Source organism: Barbus barbus (genome assembly GCF_936440315.1).
Source record: "Barbus barbus genome assembly, chromosome: 2".
In the NCBI taxonomy this organism is placed as follows: Eukaryota; Metazoa; Chordata; class Actinopteri; order Cypriniformes; family Cyprinidae; genus Barbus; species Barbus barbus.
Genome location: NC_136730.1, coordinates 20,778,118 through 20,797,910, shown reverse-complemented (window position 1 = coordinate 20,797,910; position 19,793 = coordinate 20,778,118). Strand labels below are relative to the sequence as shown.

The 19,793-nt window shown below is 38.6% G+C and overlaps 1 protein-coding gene across 1 annotated transcript in view; it reads left to right on the top strand.

The window, feature by feature from the left end:
* LOC306877944 (nuclear factor of activated T-cells, cytoplasmic 3-like) overlaps positions 1 to 19,793 on the top strand; it is a 77,488-nt gene that overhangs the window by 8,155 nt on the left and 49,540 nt on the right. The window contains exon 2 of the mRNA XM_079430000.1: positions 14,393 to 15,572. Within this exon, the coding sequence (XP_079286126.1) occupies positions 14,393 to 15,572 (1,180 nt within the window). The remainder of the gene's footprint in view (positions 1 to 14,392; positions 15,573 to 19,793) is intronic.

The following is a 19,793-nucleotide window of genomic DNA, read 5'->3' as shown; positions in this document are numbered from 1 at the left end:
CCTGACTCACTGGCCTGCAGAGGTGTGTTTTCTTGTTACAGGATCTGCACACTGTGTGAGAGAGGGTCTGTAATGTGGTGGGTGTGAGGGGCTTGTTTCCTGGGGCGAGGCATGAGCAGATATGTGTGGCATTTGTCTAGTTTAAATTTAGTGTAACTGAAACCAGCAACATTCATAGGATGCTAATGCAAGGGAACGTTTCTGAAGTCTCAGAGTATGGCATTAGTAAGAGACAGAGACGGGAGTGTGTTGAATCAGTCACAGGTGCTAGCTGATTTTACATTTCAAATGGGATGCGTCACAGAGGCACCTTTGGCAGTGTCCTTTAGTCTTTTTTTTTTTTAGCCAAACTCATGTGTTTTAATTTACAAAAATAATAATAATATTAATTTTAACAATGTTTTAAAATACTGTCTGTGGGGTCAGTATTTTTTATTTATTTAATTTTTTTTAAAGAAGTTAATACTTTTATTTAACTTGGATGGATTAATTTGATTAAAAGTGACAGTAAAGACATTGAAATTGTTACAAAAGATTTATATTTTAAATAAATGATAAAATAAATAAATCTTTTTGTGAAGTTTCTAATCAAGAATCCAGAAAAAAAACATTGTTTACACAAAAATAGTAAGTAAGCTCTTTCAGAATTATTTAAATGATTAAAAAGTCTTACCAACCCAAACCAAGTTTTTTTTTTCAATCATTTTACAATAAAATTATTTGTATTGACTCATTAAGTCTAATCTTTTTTCTTTTCGAAATACATATACATTTTTTGTCAAATTATTACATGTATAACAATTCAAAAAATTGCATGTATGTAATAAAATATAAAAACATAAAATATTGGAGTATAATTTAAAAATGGCTTCAGTCTAAGCATAAAGCTTTATCAAAAAGTGAACTTGAAAGTGAAATTTTCAATATGTGGTTATAAGGCTGTATGAGGAAATCTGATTGTACTTTCAAGTACTAATTACTGAATTAACTACTCTTAACAAAATGACATTCATTTGTTGATTTTAGTTGATTTTGAGTTATTGATTTTATACCTTGTGTTTGGCATAGAGGAATACTGTATTGTATGTGGAGTTTGTGAGTGTACTGTCAGAATAAACGTGCCAAATAAATCTATTGTGCTGGTGTTTGGTTATTTATCTGTAAAAATCATTGGGTCTCATTCACTAAACATGCGTACGCACAAATTTTTGCGTGAAATGTGCGTACGGACGTTTTCACGAATAAATCATGATTCATCAAAAACTTTCGTACTAAAATTTATTCTAAATGTACGAAAAAATTCAAGAACAACTTGTACCACACGTACGCAATAATCATGTACGCCCAGGGCCTTATAAGCATGTATAAAGAACCCCTCATATAATTAGATATGTTATGTACAGGGTGCGTAAAAAGTAACTAGACGTTAAAATTGATAATAAAGTATAATTAGAGGTCCAATTATATAAATATATATATATATATATATATATATATATATATATATATATATATATATATATATATATATATATATATATAAAATTAGAGGTCCAAACAACAAATCACCTGATCTATCCTTATATAAACGGTGATTATTGTTTCTCACCTTGTGTTTGGAGGCATGGCACACTTGGTACTGCTTGAAGACATTGCGGCGCGTGCTCTAAGGAGAGAGCGTCTTTAGAGAGCGCACAGCAGGGCCGGCGCCAAGGGGGGCACTCGTGGGCCATGGCCCCCAAAAACGAGTTACTGTGCCTCCCCACTTTCCATCCTCTCCCCTCCTTGCTGAACGCGATCGATTTTGAAAGCGAAAGTAAGTTACCGATAAAACAGGGCACATAAGAAAGCAATTGAACAGCAACTGCACGCGATCACAGATTGCACGCTCTTCACGAAAACACCCCCCCACACACACACACACACACACACCGTGATTTGTGCCCCCTCCCCCTAGAAATTTAAATGCCCTGGCGCACAGATATGTTTGCTGAGAGTGACGAATGGCTGTTCAGTTGCTTTTAAATAACACATTTTTTCTGGCTTCCACCTCCGACAGCAAAACCTCACGTTCATTATCGTTAAAGTTATTTTTTTTTTGTCTTTTGTTTCGATGCCATAATTGTCTTTCTCTAGACGAGTGCCGCTTTGCGGAAAGCCCTTATATGGAGCTGGTTTGGGCGTGTATTATGCTAATCACTAACCTAGTGCACTTGGGCGCTCTTTTAGAAGACTCCAGATTCACTAACAGAAGAACGAGTTTAAGAACAAGCTCATGTGCTACGCACGTGTTGTGAATTAGGCGGAAAGTTTTCGTGAGATGTTCAACTGTGAAACTACGAAAAACGTACGCATTTATTAGTGAATGAGACCCATTGCTTTTTTTTTTTTTTCTTCATTTTCACATTCGATTGGAATTTAGTAACAATTTACACAAACTTGTCAAAAACAGACCATTTTTAATTTTGCAGTTGGTTACACCACCATTTTCATAGAAAATTGCATCAACATAATTTTCAGTCCGAGGCAGGATGCTATTAGGAGGCGTTCACATAGGACACGTTCTTAGACATGTTTTAATAGTGTTTTTTTATTTTCTAAAAGAAGTATTTTCAGTGAGTGCTCGAGGACTGTTTATTTATCTGTTGAATGTTCAGATCAAATTTATATTTGATGATCTGTAATGACAAACTGGAATTCCGAGTTCAGATTGTTTGATGATCTAGTCTTTCTGTTCCTCACACTTGTTTGTTGTATTGTACCTGAGGTCCCTAGTACTCCTCTGAGTCACCGCTTCACTTCCTTCCCCTTCTTTTGGTCCCTAAGGCACTGTTACACAATTTACCCTCGGGCCATTGTGTAATTAAAAGCGTGTCTGACAGCTGGATAGTTGTGTGTGTGTGTGTGTGTGTGCGTGTGTGTGTGCGTGTGTTGGTTGTGGCGTATCGCAGATGATGCTCTGAGATTTTGGCGGCTAAGATGATGAGTGTATTTTGATTCACCACAGCAATTGTGCTGTTGTGTGTCATATAAATTTCTTCCTTTGCTTAAAAGATAACATTTAGGCCACAAAAACCTAACTTAAGTGTAATAATGCGGAAAGTAAAATCAGTAAACCCTAATTGGCATCCATCTTTGCAGCACTATTTCTCAGTTTCTCTTTCTCTTTTTCTTCGTCTCTTTTTTTTTTTTTTTGGCTGCAGTGAAACCAAAGGGTTCCTCAGACAGTGAACAAAACAAACTAACATAATCAAGGCTTGAATTTCGGCGCGGGATTGCGGGGATCGCGCATAATTTAAACCATTCCCGCAAGTTTAACTTTTATAATGCGAGAAATTCCCGCACAAATATATTTGCTTCATCTCAGATTAAATACATCTACAGACGCGAAAAAAAATAAATCACTGGTTCAAACAGCCTGTCTTTTTTTTAAAACAGCGCTGCACCGGCCTTCTCTGTCGTTGAGTCCTGTAGCAGAGCTTCGGCGTGTTCTCCGTGGCCCGCGGCGCACTGATTCACACAAGGCTGTGTAACGCGCTCTAATATTCTGAGTCATAATGACTTGCTTGTGAAGATGTTATCGGCTTCCAAATTATATTATTTTAATCCCGAAATTCAAACATCAAATGCTGTTTTGCTCTTTATAGTGTGTGAGTGGATAGAGCGCACCCGCCAACTCAACACAGCAGCAGCGAAGCGCGAGTAAATCATCATCTCCTTATCTTAAAATGCGCATTTTATCGAAAGTTAACATGAATGAACATAAGAAAATAGACTCCTGTTCACTGATCGTCATCATCTCTCACGTAACGACCCATGTTTCAACGGCGAGAAGACGCCAACAGCTTGGTATGCATGATATTTGTCCTTGTGTTACTTAATTTATGTCGGAATAAAGATCATTCACTGAAATGGTTTTTAATCTTTGGAGAGCTTTTTTTCTTAAATAAAAACAAAAATAACACTGATTAGATTATTTCACAACGCTTAAACGTTAGGGGAAAAAAATATTTGGCTATAGAAGAGGAGACACTTCTTTTTTTTATTCAGAAGGCACAAAAATGAAAGCCATCATCAAATGGAAAGAGATGAAGAGGAGGAGACAGAGGAAAGAAGTCACAAAGTCACAAGCAATGGAAAAAAAGTGACTAAAATTGAACTGAAACATGAAAGACACTGAAACTGAGATACATTAATATATAGTTTAAACAGAGTTCTTAACGTTAATTTGAAGGAGAGCATGACGTATTTTGTATGAAGTCTTTGCAAAGAAGTGAACTGATCTGAAACCCATGAAATACACTGAAATTGAGAGACCTCAATATATAGTTCTTAATGTCAGTTTGAAGGAGAGCATGGTGTATTTTGTATAAAGTTTTTTTATAAAAACAAAGAAATTGAACTGAAACTGGAATATACAAATACAGTGATTCTTAATATATAGTTTTAATACAGTTCTTAATGTCAATTTGAAAGAGAGCATGACAGATTTTGTTATAATTCTTTGAAAACCAAGATACATTAAAAACTGTAGACATAAATGAAGATGATTAATTTAGCCCGATGTGTCAATTTATTCCCCCCCCCCCCCCCCCCCCCCCAAGAATCTTTAAATCCCCCCCATGTGATCCATGTAAGGGGGGAGTTCCCCCCCCCCCCCAATTTAAAAACCGAAACTCAGGCCCTGATAATGATCTACTGTAAATATTCATGTTTGTGGTCATATAATGATGCCAAGTTTGTCCTATATAGTGTCTGTAAGCAAAATCAAAGTCTTTTTTATTTTTATTTTTTTTGCACTGTTGGCCACTTTGATCTTAGGTGAATTCAATTTCCTTTCATATACAGTTTGAACAGGCAAAAAGCACTGCTTATGATTCATAGGGAGAGGTATGAGGCCTTTCTTTACGCTTTTGGGAATCGTAAGCTGCTCTGTAATGTGAGCTGCAATTGACCAGGCATAAGATCTGAAACTAACTCCATTGCTTTGGCTATTTCAGCAGTGATTGACAAGGTTGGGACTAAATGAACCTGAGGCGTTCCCTCTGCCGGCTGAGCTTTGTTTATCCTGTAATGTTATCACAGCATGAGATGGTTTAATTAGGGAGCTTTATTTAGAAAGCAAACATACGTTCATGTTGGCTTAGGCTGCCATCACCTAGCACAGCAGACATCCGCAGCGTGTTGGTGATGTAACTGGCTGCAGAACTGGGGCCACAGCAGTGACTCGCCTGCATGGGGAAAATTTTGCTAAAAGCTGCAAATGAAGACTTAGACATAGTGGATGTTGCTAAAACCAAGAAACGAATGTTTCCTTAATATAATGTCTAAAAAATATATGAATTTTCATTCTATTCAGTTTCTGTTATAAGATTATGGAATTCCGATTTGAAGTGCTAACATTATTAAAGATAGACAGGCTTCAGATTACATTAAGAAATTGCTCAATATTATAAGAAATGGCATTTATTATTCTTGGTTGGCTGAAAATGTATTTGTTCATAATTTAAACTATAAAATATTATGTGTAAAATGTAAACACAAATAAATAAAGCAGAATCATATTTTTCAGTTTCCCCTATTCCATTTAAATCTTACCCGATATCATATTTTTTGCAACATGTAGAGTGATTCATCAGTCATGGGTTTGCTACAATGCAGTGTGTACTTGCTTCTTGGAAGGATGACTTGTCATCTTTTTTCACTTCCTAAAGCGGTTTAGTGTGTGCGAAAACTATTTGCTACTCTAGAAATCAGTTTTGTAAAATATGGGACCTGTTTATAGAGAATACTCATTCTACAAATATCCAGTTTAGGACTTCAGCTAAACGTTAAATTAATCTTATTGATTATTTTGATTGACCAGATAAAAGAAAAGAAAATTTGGCAAATTCATTGCCACAAACAAACTAACTCCGTCTAGTGAAGTGTGTTTGATTATGGTCTCAGCTTGCTGCATGCACAGTGTGACACAAAAACAGCAATGTAATGTTTTGTCCTGCTACGCTGCTGCTTGTAGGAAAAAATAGCTTGTTGCTGGAAAAGCTGAACTATTTTGAAAGCAACTAAGCTATGCTACTGGAAATATATTTAATAAAAATTTGCAAATAAAAACTGTCATTGTGTGTGACTGCAGAATCCCAGCTGACCTCTTTCAACTGAGTCTGATTGACTGAGAGCATCCAACATCGACTAATGAGAAACACATATGCCCACTCACTCGCAAGCTTAGACAAAAGCTAAAACGCGCGCACACACACACTCGTGCTGTGCGCCTCTCTGTGTTCTTAATCGGCTACAGTTGTGTGCTACAGAGATGTTGGTGCTACAGGTGTGGGCTGCTCTGTGCGCTTGCGTCAGAGACTCAGTGTTTAGAAGTGACGGCACTCTGCCAACAGTTCTTAGAAACAGGCAGTGTTAGGAAGCAGCTTGTTCGGTCAAGAGAAAGCGCTTATTTAAAGTCTTAATCATTCAGTTTCTGATTTACAATAAATATATATTTTTTTTGTTTGTTTGATTTTTTTTTTTTTTAGGCCAGTTGTATGAGAAAGACAGTTAGATGTTTGATCTGTAAGAAAAACCCTTCGTAGATGCAAGTGTGTTCTAGATAGGGAACTCCGGATTAGGTTACACCCATCACTACAGATGATACGCACACACAAGCACTCAGGTCAGGATGTTGTGTAAGCAATTCCCGAATTTACCCACTTTGAGGCATGTACGTAGACATCTTATAGCCCAGATCGGAACAGCGGGAAATCCGAATGAAGGAATTTCACGTCAGAGTTAGAGGTCACAATGCACTTTTGACATCTTCATGATGGCCTAAAGCTCAATTCTTGAGTTGTTAAAAGATTTTCACAAAGCATCAGCAAAACAAATGACTCGGGAGGGAAGCTGGGGAAAGCAAAACAACATGTGCAAGTAGGAAAATGATGTGACGCAAGACTTGAAAATGGAGCCAAAATGGAAAATCGAAGAAAGCAGGATGCTTTTAAATTAAGCTTGCGTGTTTAAATGGTCTCCTACAATAAATTCTCACTAAACTGATATGTGTACCTGAAGTGAGTATTTATGTTAGTTTTTATAGGTAAGTGCATTCCTCAACCAATAAACAGCATTGCTACATCGAAGTCATAGCACGGATAATTACAGATGGATGTTGATTCATCTACCGCATGGACCAGGCATCCCTTAAAGATCATTACAGCATCTGCCATCTTTCATTAGTGGTGGACGAATTCAAACAGTTGCATCGTGACAGGTGCGTTAGGATAAGTACTGTTCTGCCTTCACAGCAGGTGTAGATGTTTAGAGAGGTCCATGCTTCATCTGTGCTTAATTGAATTATGTGAACGTCATTACTAATGGAGGGAAGAGCTTGAGTTTTTCATAAATTTTACTTCCTGTCGTAAGTTCCCATCCTGTATGCATTCAAAGAATCAAAGCAATTAAACTGTTTGTGTGTTTGCATGCTGACATGACTTCCCTCGCAGTCCTGATCTGGTATTACATGCACACAAACACACAGACCCACTGCACCAGGTAGGGACAGTTGGTCTCACCTCTGGGTGACTTTACTGGCGAAAGCCCGTGTATTAGTAGCGTCACAGACTGTGCAAGGCATTGAGTGCACTACAGCGATTTCCCACTATTATTAGCTTAGGAACAGCAAAGCCTCTTAGGGCTCTTTATTTAACCAGATAGCCAGTCTGATGTGAACAGTGTCTGATATAAGCAGGCAGACGCTGGGACTCCTCTCCTCATACTGTATAAGATCAGTTGTACTTTCCTCATCATAGATTATTACGACCCAGGTTCTGTGAGACCGTGCTGAGGGGATTTGGAGCTGGATGAAAGGTTTCTATGAACCTCAAGCAACTGTCACATCGTTAAAGTGGTAAATTAGAGTTGTTGTCTTAACGAAACTGCATGCCATATTAGTCACAATACTACACTTTTGCAGTTTCTCTAATTTCCTTCCAGCAGATGGTTCTGGGTTGATCTGGGTCAGGTTTTCTCTCACTGACGTTCCCAGCAGACATAAGGTAGCAGAAACTGTGTGTGTGTGTGTGTGTGCGTGTACAAGGCAACAGACATCAAGTATGTAACCTGTTTGTACTGCACACAACAGTACCATTTAGGGGTGGGAATCTTTAGTCACCTCACGATCCGATTCCGTTTCTGGGAGTCACGATCCGATTCCAGAACGATTCTTGATCTACTTTTTTCCCCCCTTATTAATTAATTAGTTTACCGACTTGAGAGTTTTTTTAAAATCCTTACATAAGTAATAAAGTACTTTTTAAAATAATTACAAATAATAATTATTTGATAATAATAATAATAATAATTTAAAAAGAATATTAAAACAGTTGTCAAACATTTTAAGCTAATATAACTTCAAAACATACAAACAAGTAGCAAATAATGAGGAGCATAGAAACAACAAACAAAGAGTTCTTTCGTGGCCTAATGGTTAGAGCGTCGGACTTGTAATCCAAAGGTTGCGGGTTCGAGTCTCGGTCCGGCGGGGATTGTAGGTGGGGGGAGTGAATGTCCAGCGCTCTCTCCACCCTCAATACCACGACTGAGGTGCCCTTGAGCAAGGCACCGAACCCCCAACTGCTCCCCGGGTGTGTGTTCACGGTGTGTGTGTTCACTGCTGTGTGTGTGCACGTTGGATGGGTTAAATGCAGAGCACGAATTCCGAGTATGGGTCACCATACTTGGCTGAATGTCACTTCACTTCAGTATTTAAGATTATCTGAACGTTTTCCATTCAAGAACTTTGAGTGATTTTTCTTCATATTTACTGTTGTTTTTTACTATGACATCATAGACAGCGGGAGATCTATTAAGCTGCATTCACCACAGATCTCTTTTGAAACATAAGAAGTAATGTGGTTTGTCCTGTCCGTTTAATTCCTTAAGACATAACTGGCTGTGTTTACATAAATTTTGCATCATTAAACCATCTTGAGACGCAAGTACATTAAACCACGGAGTCGCGCACAGGCGCATGCGTGAGCAGTGTACACAAACAAAGCGCGAGTCAGCATTTGAAATTGAAAGCAGCCGTCTGTTAGTGAGGTTCATATTTTAAATATATAAGTCCACTACATTCCAAGCCACATAAATGATGACTTCGTAAAGCATTTCTAAGGAAAATACCTACAGGCGAGACCGCACACTTCAAGTGTAACATCAAATAACGCACGCGTCTCTCACACAGGACATCCAGTGCAGTGAAACCTGTGAATGACGTTGTAATTCGCTTGAACCTTTCCGAACTTTATGAAAGATTATTTTACGGAAGGTTCGAGCGGTGTATGTGTGTGAGGAATTGGAAGCAATCAGAATACGGGTGTTTCTAAAGCAAACTCAGCGTCATCGCACATCTGGTTAAAAACCAAGCTCAGAATTGATCCAGAATCGTTGGAGAGAGAATCGCGAAAAAAAAAAAATTCTCTCCCACCCCTAGTACCATTCAAAAGTCTGGGGTCAGTAAGATTTTTATTTAATTTTTTTAAATAAATACTTTTATTCAGCAAGGATGCAAATAAATTGCTAAAAAGGAACAATGAAGACTAGGGTTGGGCGATTGGCATCAAAATTGGCATCGGACAATGTCTACATTGAAACATCACAATGGACAATGACATGAGGGGGAGTGGGTGGGCGGGGCTTCTGAAACGTGAATCCGTATTCAGAAAGGCACGGAAAATAAATAACCATTGCTAACGGTTGCCTGTTGCCTGCCACTTACCACATAAACACAATAAGGAGAGATGACTGAGGATGATGACGATTTTGCAGATCCTGAGCATGACTGACAAACATCTAATCTTGTTGAATGTGTGGTAAGTACTGCCGCTCCATAGTATAAACCGAGTATGTGCGATCGCGAATCTCGAAAGTTAAAGTGATGCCTGCAATTTTATATACAGTATAATTACTAAGATAAAACTGCGAGAGAAAGTATTGAAATATATATTTTCCTCCCATCTCGTATTTATTCCCTTTAGGAGTTCCGTAGTACTCATCATATTCTTTCCGAACTCGTAATTGGGATGCGGGGGGTATGGGAGGGGGGAATCACAATACTGACTCAACATCATGATGTCTATCAGCCATCGACGATGGACGATGGCATCATCTATCGGCCCAACCCTAGTGAAGACATTTATATTGTTACAAAAGATTTCAATTTCCAAATAAATTTGAGCTTTCCATTCATCTGAGAGTAATGGCTGCTAAAAATTCAGCTTTGCCATCACAGCAATAAATTACGAATGCAATAGGAAACTTTTTTTTTTAAACTGTAATATTTTACAGTATTATTGTTTTTACTGTATTTATGATAAATGAAGCCTTGGTGAGTATAAGAGACTTGCTGTGATGCTGCTCCAACACTTTTCCATTTTATGAAGGATGATACAGATGTCACATTACTGTATGTATCTTTATTATGTGAGGACTGCCACAATACTTTCATCATAGTATTCATTAGCTCTGCTAGGGAGGTTGGGAGGTCTTTTGGGAGAACAATATGTTCCTGGAGAGCTAGTTGTGGTGCTCATCATTCATTTTCATTTATTCTGCTCTCTCTTTCTCTCACACTATAATTTTAAAAATATATATTTCTCTTTCCACATCTTTATTCTCTGCCTTAATTAAAGCTGCAGAGTGCAATTTCTGTGGCACTATTTCACACTTTTAGGTGTTTTTTGCTTCCAGGATTGTCCATCGCAGGGTAAACTTGCTTCCAGTAAGAACAATAGACTAACAAGAGCAAGGTCTAGAATAGGGTTGGTTATTGTTTTAATTTCAGCAATTCTGATTCAGAGTCTGCTTATTGATTTAAATTCTTAAAGAAAAATGTGGTAATACGGTGATGTGAATATAGGAAGGACAGAATGACTACAAATTTTGGTTGAAACTGGAACTAGTGAAGCTTTTGTGTGTCTCAACCATCTCTATAGATGTCCAACCTGAACCTTAAACCAGACTCAAAAGTATCAGCCTGCTTTTCCACTGCTCCCAATGCTCACATCACCCTCCATCTCTCTCTTTCAGTCTTTTTTCTCCTTTATTTTATCCCCCTATCATTGTATTTATTCATGGCGCTATGCTAATGAACTGGCAGCCAGCGTTTGGTGGCTTAATCAAAGCCTCTTCTCCCTCATGAATGAACTTCAGCATGAAATTGTGGGTAAAAAAAACATAGGCTTTGCCTTTGCAGATTAACTCTAGGGTTCAAAGATCTCACATTTTTTGTGTTTTCGAGTGAAAATTTTCAAGTTAGTATACTGCAGCATCTTTGTAGTATATCACAGCATTGTGTGTGTCAGATTGATAGAGTAAACTCCCAGTGGTCTGTTTCCCTTGGGGTCAGAGTTCACAATCGGATTGACATGTTGAGTCTTGTGTGACACGTAGGTTTGTTCCCCTTCCTGTCTGTCAGGCTCTGTCGTCACAGATAGGCATGTCTTATGACAGGGAGTGTGTGGAGCATCTATAAATAAGTCAATCAGATGGAGGGGGATAGAGAGGGGTAAAAATAGAGAGACAACAAAAATGGGGTAGAGAAACATAAATGAGAGAGAATTGCATTGCATTTACATTCATTTATTTAGCTGTTGCTTTTATCCAAAGCAGCATACCAGTGGGGAATAAAGATGGTATTTAACAAGACTTGATTGCGTCATGTTGTGAAATCTCAACGCTGTTTTTCTGTTTGCAGCTTGTAGAAACGCATCTCGCTGGCTGCTCACTGCTGTCTGGCCCTGTCAGGCTCCCTCTGCCCAGTCACTGGAAGCTCATCAATAACCTTTAATAGACCACAGGCACAGTATGCTCTGTGGGTGTGTGTCTGTACAGTATTAGTGCATAATAGCCATCTGTGTGTGTGCGAGCTGCCGTTATTAATAGGGTCGGTCTCTATGTGGTGACAGGCTAAAGCATGCGCCAATGTGCGAATTTGTTTCCTGTGTGTTTTTTGCGCACGTCCTGAGATAGATGACATGTGCACGGGTTATTCCTCTCTGGATTTGAGCCCATCTGTCACCCCACCCAAAATTCTCCCCATTGACTAACCCACAGGCTCTCTGTCTCATTATATCTGCTTTTAAATGGATCTGACTCTATGGATCTTGCTCTCTCGCTCTGTCACTCTCTCTGTGCTTCTCACCCCTACCACCTCCGAGCGCTGATACCAGGATATCAGTACTGTTTGTACTATAATGCTCTTATTGTTAACCTGTTGCTAGTGTTATAGCATCTGCAGATTCCCCAGTTGCTTGTTTGCAGCTTGCCCGGGTCTTTCGTTTTCAAGGCTATCAGAACAGCAGCCCAATAAAGGAGAGAGAGAGGAGAGAAAATAGCCTGTTCTCTTTCATCCCTCTTATCAGCAGACAGAGACCTTGAAGTGCCTCAATAGACAGTAATTATTTATGTGTTAGTTATACGAGCAATTACACTGTGAACTTTGGTAAATGTTAAACAGTTTCTATAAGCGACTTAATTTATGCACCTATCCTGTCTGTGTATTTTTGCTAACCATAGTTCTGGTTTTTAAAACTCCATGTCCCTAGAACTGTAGAATGCTTTATATATACAACTGTGTGTGTCTGTGTGTGTGTATATATATGTGTATTAGGGGTGTGCAGTGGAGCCATTATTTGTATCTGTATCTGTATTCGGATGGATCCGGAAGTGGGTGTGGCTTAAACTGGAAGTCCGTCAAATTACGTGAAAATACCATTATAAATGCAAATCTGTTTGATTCGTAGTTTTCATTTAACAAATATGCCTTGTATAACTAAAGAAATTATTATTTTTATTATAATTATAACTTTGCAAATATTATCATGCATTGCTGGAGTCTGTGATCATTTAGGAGTATTTTATCAACAGAGCACAACAAATCATTTGGACCCTCCAAAAGCCTTGATCAAACCTCACTTTTCTTCGTCTTGTATAATTAAATGTGATGCCATTCACAAAAAAGGCTAATGTAATGCGTTTTTACAGTTGGATTTCGAAAAGGTTTGAAGTTAGGACCGTTTTTAGGATATTTTTGCGAGTTAGTTGATATAATTCCAGACAAAGCTCTGATTTCTGAGAGACGCGCATAGACCCCAACGCGGCTTGCGCTCATTTCATTCATATAGGCTAGCTTACACTCATTCACTTTACACATCCAGGCCCATAGCCAGCTATGAGGTCCAGACATCCATAAATGTTTCATGTTCAAAAATAAAATTTGAAAACATATGAAAAATTATTTAAAATCATGGCGCTGAATAAATTAATGTGGCTGACTCGCAGCAGCTGAGTGAACGAGCTTGGCGCAAATGCCGTCTCCACTCCGCTCCACCATGTTGCCAGATAGTTATTAGCGTCACTGGACTTGTTTTAATACTAAATGTAACAGAGTTAATAAAGTAATTAGGGCATTAATAAACTGGGAAGTTGAAGGTTGAGATTAGAGATTCTGTATCCTACATGTGATTGTGTCTGCCGAATATTTTTTTCTGTTATTCGGATTAATTCGTTATTCGTTTTGAAGCCATTATCCGTTCCTTTCCGAATAAGGTATTCGGCTTCGGGCACATCCCTAATGTGCGTGTTATCAATTAAAAATAGTTCTCTGCAGCGCAGCCGTTTGGGATCTCTCCATCAATGCACAGCCACTGAAAAGAGGTGCCTTAACAATGATAGAAACGAAATATGTAATATGTAAATATGCAGTTTTTTTACACTTTTTTAAATATTTTCTATTTTGCATTGATCTTTTATAACATCCTTCATATCTGTTTTATTTGTAAGCAACAGTTACTCGAGTATATGGCGTATTAAAGGCCTGTTCACACCAACACAAAATGTTCTGCACAGAAATTTGGGACAAATTTGTCTATTCATACCTAAGTGGGGACAAAATACATGTGGACTAAAACACAATGCATGTTCACTTTCTGACAGTAGATGGCTCATGTGGAAAAGCAGAAATTTAGCTGTCCACAAGGGTATCAATGCGCAGCTTTCCATTTCTGACACCCACTCGCAAGTCAGACAGTATTCACATGTTTTCCAACAGCCGTTCAGATTTTTGTATTCGCTACACTATTTATCAAACAATACCAAATACAAGAGTTTTTAACAGTCATTAATGCACATTATTTTAACACATACCTTTGTCATTCTGGGTAAGCGCATTGTCGGAAGTATGTTTTTTTTAAGGCACAATATTTCTCTTCTGCATTCTTCATGGAAATCTATTCCCTCAAAATATTTCAGAACTCCACTGGCTACACTGTACAAATGCTTGTTTTGTCCCTTATTGTTCTGTCCGTTTCATCCTCTCCATGTTTTGTCTTGTTTTTTTTAGATCTAGAAATGGATGAAAACACATCATTTTACATTCTCAATGTGGGGCAACCTCCTTCAGTGGTGAACCAATCACACAGTTTCCAGCGGCATGGAGGCCCACATCCAGCCCAATTCATTGCCACCTCCCCTTCCCTGCAGGCCCACCACAAGGCCTATGAGCCCAGCTACGAGCCCCAGGACTCTAAATACACACCCACAGGGGTGGGCGGAGGAGGAGGGAATGGCCCACCTAAGGCCTTTGAATGTCCCAGCATCCAGATCACCTCCATCTCCCCGAGCTGCCAACAGGAGATGGAGGCCAGCGAGGATGAGATGAGAGCGAAGGGTCCGGATGGAGACTACCATGACAGGCCTCTGTCTCGAGACCATCTGTACCTGCCCCTAGATCACTCGTATCGAGATTCATCCCTGAGCCCGAGTCCATGTAGCAGCCTTTCCTCTCGTAGCTGGTTCTCCGATGCATCATCCTGCGAATCCATCTCGCATGTGTACGATGACGTGGATTCCGAGCTCAATGAAGCAGCGGCGCGTTTCACCCTGGGCTCGCCACTCACCTCGCCCGGCTGCTCTCCACAGGCTGGACCACAGGAGGAAGTGTGGCAGCAGCAGCATCACCATCATCACCCAGCCTTTACTCACTCCCTTTCTCATTCGCATGGCCATTCTCTCTCGCCCCGCCAGTCGCCTTGTCACTCGCCCCGTACCAGCATCACAGATGAGAACTGGCTGAGCCCTCGCTCACCCTCACGGCCCTCTTCACGTCCGACGTCGCCCTGCGGGAAGAGACGCCACTCCAGTGCTGATATATGCTACCTGGGCTCTTTATCGCCCCATCACTCCCCAACTGCTACGCCCGGCCCCTCGCCCAGAGGGAGCGTGACCGAAGACACCTGGATAGGAAGCCCGTCTATGGGTGTATCCCCTTTCCAGTATTGTCCCTCTGAGGCTGACATCCCCTCCAAGACAAGAAAGACCTCCCAAGACTGTACAGGAGTAATCCAGTCTGGAAAGGGCGACCTGGGCATGGATGATTCCGGGAATGTGTCTCCTTTGCTTGACTCACCTGCTGAGGATAGCATGCATGGATTAAAGAAGGATGGATCTGGAGAGCAGTTTCTTTCTGTCCCATCTCACTTCACGTGGAACAAACCCAAACCAGGACACACACCTATTTTCAGGTAAACTCCCTCCTCTGCTTTGAAGTGACATCAGAGTAACCATTATTGAATTCATGTGTGTGTATAGCTCTACAATACTTGCAAGTGTTCGTGTGTAGAGTCAATAACTCTGTTCTGAGTGAATTGACTACTACATTGTCAGCTGTCTTCTAAGGCAGCATCTAAACTGACAGAGCTAACCTCGTGACTGATTTGGCGGAAACCTTTTTTTTTTTTTTGATGGTCTCTCACATGCAGCACAAAAATAGCACTTCTTAAAGCACAAGAGACTCAACTTTCAAATTATTTTATTTTTATGGCCAATAAGCAATAAATGGGAGATGTTAAAATCCTATATTTTTGTCCAAATAAATAAAACACTAAAAACTAAAATCAACAAGTGAATTTTAGCATCACAGCATTTTACTGTAAAGACTGAAATATGGATAATCATTTGAGGTTTGCTAATGATTGTTATTAAATTAAAATTATTTTAAAGTGTTAACTAAGCGAGTGATTAGGAGTGAAAACTAAATCCAAAAATATGGAAAAGGAGCATGCACAGTAAATTAAACAGTATCGATTAATCACACCTAACCTAAAATTTAATTTGGATAGATTTTCACACTGAATCTCTTGAATTAATGTGGAAACAATATATAGAATGTGTATATATAGAAACAATATCTTCAGGAAGTAAAAATGCAGATAATTAAGTATTTTTAACACAATAAACAGCAGATATTAATCACAAAAAGTTATTTAATCTATCACTAATTAAAATAGTACCAATATATTCTACATCCTTGTGTTCAGGTAATTAAGCATGTTGCTAAGCTAACATAATATGCAATATTATTAGCACAAAAAATACCTAGGACACATACAATTGTTTACTATTGAAATAGAGCTACATATTTCTGAAATAAAAAAATGTCTATAGTCTGTTATTTATCCATTTTGGATTTTGTTTTTGTTTTTTTACTTAACCCATTCCAAAGTATTCTGAGGTTGTCTTAAATGATAGCTCACCAAAAAATGAAAATTCTGTGAGTGTGATCATTTATTTACCATCCAATTATGACTTTCATTCAGCTGTGGAACGAAATTAGATATTTTGAAGAATATTGAAACCATTTTGATTACTGGCGTTGTCTTTGATTGCATGGTCATAACAATATTTTTCCAAGACTTCATTCACAGACGAATGTCAGTTGAAAATAAGGGTGAGAATGACATATGGATGAGCAAATCATGACACAATTTTCACTGTTGTGTGAACTATTCCTATAAATGTGAAGAATATATGTGAATCATTAAATAATGGCAAGCCTTTATTTCAGTAATCCCCTACAGTACTGGTAGTTAGCTCACTACTTTTAGAACAGATCCAGTATACATTTAGAGTAGCATGATAAGCCAGTTGAGTGAACTGAAGAACAGAAAGAGTTAAATGTGTCCCCGCTATCCATATCAGAGCATCGGATAATGACTGTGTGTGTGTGTGTGTGCATGCTAGTCAGAAGAAGACGGCCTATATGTGTTGGCCTCTGTCACCATAAATCAGTAAAGAGAGCGTGTGGCATGTGGGTCGCAAACGTTTTCATACCCACAATGATTCTGTTATTGACCGCACCAACACAACACAGTTTTTTACTCAGTCAGGCCCCTTCATAAATAATTCACAATGTATAGTAAACGCACTTGATTCCAAAGTCTGATGAGAAATAAGCACATAGTAACACAACTTACTCTCCTCCTCACAAACATGTCAAGAAACTTTCAGCAAAACGGCTGTACCTTCATACAACAGAGACATGATACCTGATCCCTGTTATATGAGCTCACAGCTCTGCGGTCTGCCATCGGACCTGTTTGTGAGTGAGTGAGTGTGTGTGTGCTGACTGCTCCATCAATCAACAGCAATAGAAGATCTAGAAGCTTGTCTGGTTTAACAGATGGGTTTGCTATGGCGGGGTGGGGGAAGTTGGCACAGTATTAAGCTTGAGTCTATAGCGGGTCTAGTTTAGGACAGCCGGCTAAACATAACACACTTTCAGATGAAGACACACACCTGCTTGCTCTTAGGACCGGTCAAGGTATCAAATGTACATGATGTTTTTACTTTAGCTTTTGGCTGTTATGTTCCATAAAAATATTCATATGCCTTTCTTGTAAGGGTCAGGCTGTCACTGGTCGGCCCAGATTGACAGCTGGTCCATCCTGTCAGAGCTGCCAGAATATGTTAACATTTTGGAAATAAGCTAACTGGATTTTGTCATATGCAAATTAAACACAGCTCACATTCATATCATAGTTCTTTTATATAATGGGGTTCGTTTATTTTATCATTCTTAAATGCTGATTTGGGGCTCAGGAAACATTTCAAATTATTATCGATGTTGAAAACAGCTATGCTGTTTAATATTTTTTTTGGAAACTGATACTTTTTCAGGATTCTTTGATGAATAGAAAATTAGACAAAATAGCATTTTTTGAAATATAAATATAGTTTTTGATTAATTTAATGCAACCTTGCTGAATAAAATCATTAATTATAAAAAAAAGTACTATTTCCAAAATTATGAATAGTAGTGTAGATGCAGAGTAGTGTGAAGACATTCTTGAATAGCGGTGTTGATTTAAAACTTAAATTGGTGTTCATTTTTGTGTACAAGAGTTGTGTATGTATAAGGTAAGTGTTCATTTTCACTAAGTAAAGCCGTTTGATGTCCACAGGCCACTAGTTCACTATTGTTAGGCCACTACCGTCACACACATTCAGCCTTCTCGCGTTTCTCCTGACGAACCATCTCACGTTACCATGACAGCATGAGGAGTGAGGGGTGATTGGGAAAGAGAGAGGATGGAGAAGATGTGGTAAAGAGCTAGACTAAGACAAAAAAGAAGCATTCACTGATCACTGATTTGTTTCACTAGTCATAAGTTTTGCACATTTTTAAATGCATAATTCATCCAGAAAATTAGAACTTGGTCATCATTTACTTACTCTCATGTTGATGTGAAGACTTTTTTTTTCTGTGGAACATTAATGAAGATATTTTAAGAAATGTCTAAATTAGTGCTGTCAAACAATTAATGGCAATTAAACAAACTTTTATTTTGGATGCAATTTTAATAGCGATTAATCATTTGACAGCCCTAGTCTTAATGCTTTTTTTGTACATGCAACAGAAGTCATTGGTAACCAAAAGTGGTTTGTTTACCACCATATTCAAAATATCTGCTTTGTTTTCAAGAGAAGTAAGTCAAATAAGAGTAATATACGTTTTGAACAAATAAGAAGGGTGGCAGAATTATAATTTTTGGGTGAACTACCTTGTAAAGAGTTCTCACTGAACTGCTCTGCATCTAAAAGTTGACACATCCTACTACGTTACTGACTATGTTAGCCTTTAACCTGCCCTCACAGTATTAGGGCTGCCCTCGACTAAGGATTTTTCTGGTGATGACTAGTAGTCATTCATTTGAAGCGTTAGTCGTTTATTAATAAACCATTTAAATCACAATAAGGGGCAGGAAACAACAGTAAGGAGGCTGCATTAACATTTTAATAATTTATTGATAAACTACTGCTTTCTTTGTTCTCTGTTTAAGAGACACTGACTTGTTATCTCCGCAGTAGTGGATGTGCCTGCATGCATGTTTTATACATAATCTGAGAATATTTGTTTTCCATTTGATAAAGTTTATTTGAAAGTAGACATTTCACCCTTTCTCTCTCTCTCTCTCAATTTTTTTTATGTCGGTAAGCATATAGTTTCAGAGTTTCGCACTCAAGTTCACAGACCGAGACGGCACAAAGCGCATCCTGTTTGTTTTCATTATTTTACAAAAGCTCAATGTTTTGTTGTTATTATGAGTGCACACAATTAAACAGAGTCTTTACAGATTAGAAAGATATGACTCGTGTCTGTATGACCAAAAATGAGGGAGTATTTTAAGAGCAAGTGAGCACGCTACTGTTCAGCTTCCACACTCCACACAAACACTTGAACAGCACACAGGTTAACATTAGACTGAGCGGCCATGTACAGTGGCTGCTACTTGCATATTTCAGATGATAAGCCATATTTGAGGTCGGTGAATGATAGGCGAGTGTTTGTATGTCCTGCCCAATGTACTTTAAAGTGTTACTCCACCCCAAATTGAACATTTTGTCATTAATCACTTACCCCCGTGTCGTTCCAAACCTGTAAAAGCGTCGTTCTTCTTCAGAAC